Below are 2,218 nucleotides of genomic sequence, written 5' to 3'. Positions count from 1 at the left end.
ACAAAACAGCACTTCACAATTAATTTACTTTACGCAGCTGAATTGAGTAGAGGAATGGTTCAAAAATGGCAAAATCTGTCTGGGGATGTCCAAATAATTCCAATGAAGTATAGGGAGAAGATGATTTCTCAAGATTTTCATAGAGACCAATGCTTTGATGATTGAAATGTTTTAAAACTCCATCAAGCGCACTAATCAAATTTATATTAAGCTGGCATTCAAAATCATTCAGCAAGAAGAGGTTCACAACATGGAATATTGATACCTTCTAATTCATCAATCAACATCTTGCCACTACAACATAGAATGGTACAATGGTTGGAAACATGAATCAGATTGTCAGGACCCATGTCAATTAGAGGCCATAGCCAATTAAGATGAGGCCAAATAGATCAAGAGCATCCTTTGATAGCAACTACTACAACCATGACAAAAGACTTGCAAAGCATGGATTGGTATTTAAGAAGTTGTCTTGAATGTGAATGAAGAGAAACAAAGGTAGCACAAGCCTCCAGGAGCTGAAAGGTAGTCAATGATGTTTTCAAAGAAATATATTGTATCAGTGAGTGGTCCAAATATTGAGTGACAATGGGACAGTGACCTACCCAAGTGATTGAATCATCTTCAGGACCCTTTAGTATGTCCTCTGCGCTAATTGTCAATGAGGCACCAACAGTACGCTTGCTAAGATCCGTCAAAGCCGGTTTGGTGTTTTTGAGTTTGACACCACAGAGTTTCAAGTAAAGTGTCATGTTACAAAATGAGCTACCCAGAGCTTTCTTGCTACCAATTGTACATTTGAACTGAACAGCTTGATCAAAGAGAGCATGAATGAGTGGCATTCCAATGATAAGTGATGTTTTGAAATTGTCAACTCCAATCTAAACAAAGGATCAAATGTTGATGAATCACATTTCTTTCTACAGAGTGTACAATAGTTGATTTGGAATGTTCATTGATCATGTCCTCAGATTTTTTGAATGATTTGGCTTGTTGTGGAACTTTGACTTTGAATCTAAATGTTCCCTGACAAAAGAGTACAATTGCTAGGACATATCAAATGGAAGGCGTGTGATCTGATTGCTTTGGCATTAGCATTCATAGGCTGACCAATTACTGTAAGCATCTGGGGAATCACAGACTGGAGTTCAGTCTGTAGTCAACCGTCCAAAAGTCACAATTATGCTCAGGCTAAGAATCAAAAAAAGTCCAGTTACTTACCATAGAAATCTATTGATCAAATATATTCTCAAGTTTTGATGGTGTGCTGAACGCAGAATGGATCCATATTTAGCAAATGGGCAGATTTTGATCAGGAATATTGAGATGCTGATTTTGATTAATTTCATTGTTCAGTGTTGGCTAGATATTGAAAGAATAATCTTGGAGGAGGTTACATATAGTCGTGAACTGACTACTGAACTGATGGGAGTCAAAATGAGAGCAAGGATGAAACGGATATGCAAAAACCTACTGGAGTCCATTATAGCCAAGTGATGGTCATTGATGGATGCAAGTGTGAAGGCTATGGGCTCAACACAGTGTGGTATCTTCGTTTTGCAACATGTTGACAAATAGCTGTCTCAACAGGGTGTGAAGATGGGCATGGCACCGAGGCTCACCAAGGCAAATTTAATTGAGCAGGCCAGAATGGATAATTGGGAGAAGGTTGTCTCAGTTTGTGATTTTAAGATATAGATATAGATAGAAAGACACTGTATTCAATAAAGCAATGGAATTAGCCGCTGCTGGAGACGGTATTGAATCAGCAAATTACCCAAACGTATACAAGACTGTGAACCTGATCAATAATAAGATAAGACCAATTATCAATTGTAGTAACTCAGTGATTCCCGCGATCAAAAATGAAAGCTTGTTAAAAGCTGATTGACCTCCTGTTTGATTGATTTCATCTAGAATAGTAGAAGCCAAAGTTTTGAGTAGATTGGACTGAAAACAATATCCAGATCCGACCACATCACTATTTGAAGAAATATGTTAGCAAAAGTGATGGAAGAAGTTTAAGATGGATGACTGACCTGAATTGAGATTCAATCAAACAAGCACCTTGTAATCTTGCTGAGCTAAAAACATCCAATGGTTTTTCAAAATTAAGAAGATATTCTGAATTCACACTACAAGATCCTGTAGTAAGAGAATAAAGCACAGCAGCAGCAGCTCCACGATCACAAGCAAGAGTACAGATATCATCAACCAT

At 37.7% G+C, this 2,218-nt stretch overlaps 2 protein-coding genes across 2 annotated transcripts; both read right to left on the bottom strand.

Annotated features, from left to right (window-relative positions):
• Positions 1–392: 392 nt before the first annotated feature.
• Positions 393–1,224, bottom strand: MELLADRAFT_114050 (uncharacterized protein; the record flags this gene model as incomplete). The annotated part of the gene is made up of 5 exons (XM_007418840.1): positions 393–518; positions 606–881; positions 934–1,046; positions 1,111–1,153; positions 1,222–1,224. The coding sequence occupies 5 exons, from the start codon at positions 1,222–1,224 to the stop codon at positions 393–395; spliced, it is 561 nt and encodes a 186-aa protein (XP_007418902.1).
• A 549-nt stretch (positions 1,225–1,773) lies between these two features.
• On the bottom strand, positions 1,774–2,218 carry MELLADRAFT_114049 (uncharacterized protein; the record flags this gene model as incomplete). Its single annotated transcript, XM_007418839.1, has 2 exons — positions 1,774–1,981; positions 2,040–2,218. The coding sequence occupies 2 exons, from the start codon at positions 2,216–2,218 to the stop codon at positions 1,774–1,776; spliced, it is 387 nt and encodes a 128-aa protein (XP_007418901.1).

This window comes from Melampsora larici-populina (assembly GCF_000204055.1).
Source record: "Melampsora larici-populina 98AG31 unplaced genomic scaffold MELLAscaffold_108, whole genome shotgun sequence".
Classification (NCBI taxonomy): domain Eukaryota; kingdom Fungi; phylum Basidiomycota; class Pucciniomycetes; order Pucciniales; family Melampsoraceae; genus Melampsora; species Melampsora laricis-populina.
The sequence above is the reverse complement of the archived record's forward strand: the minus strand, read 5'-3'. Positions and strand labels throughout refer to the sequence as shown.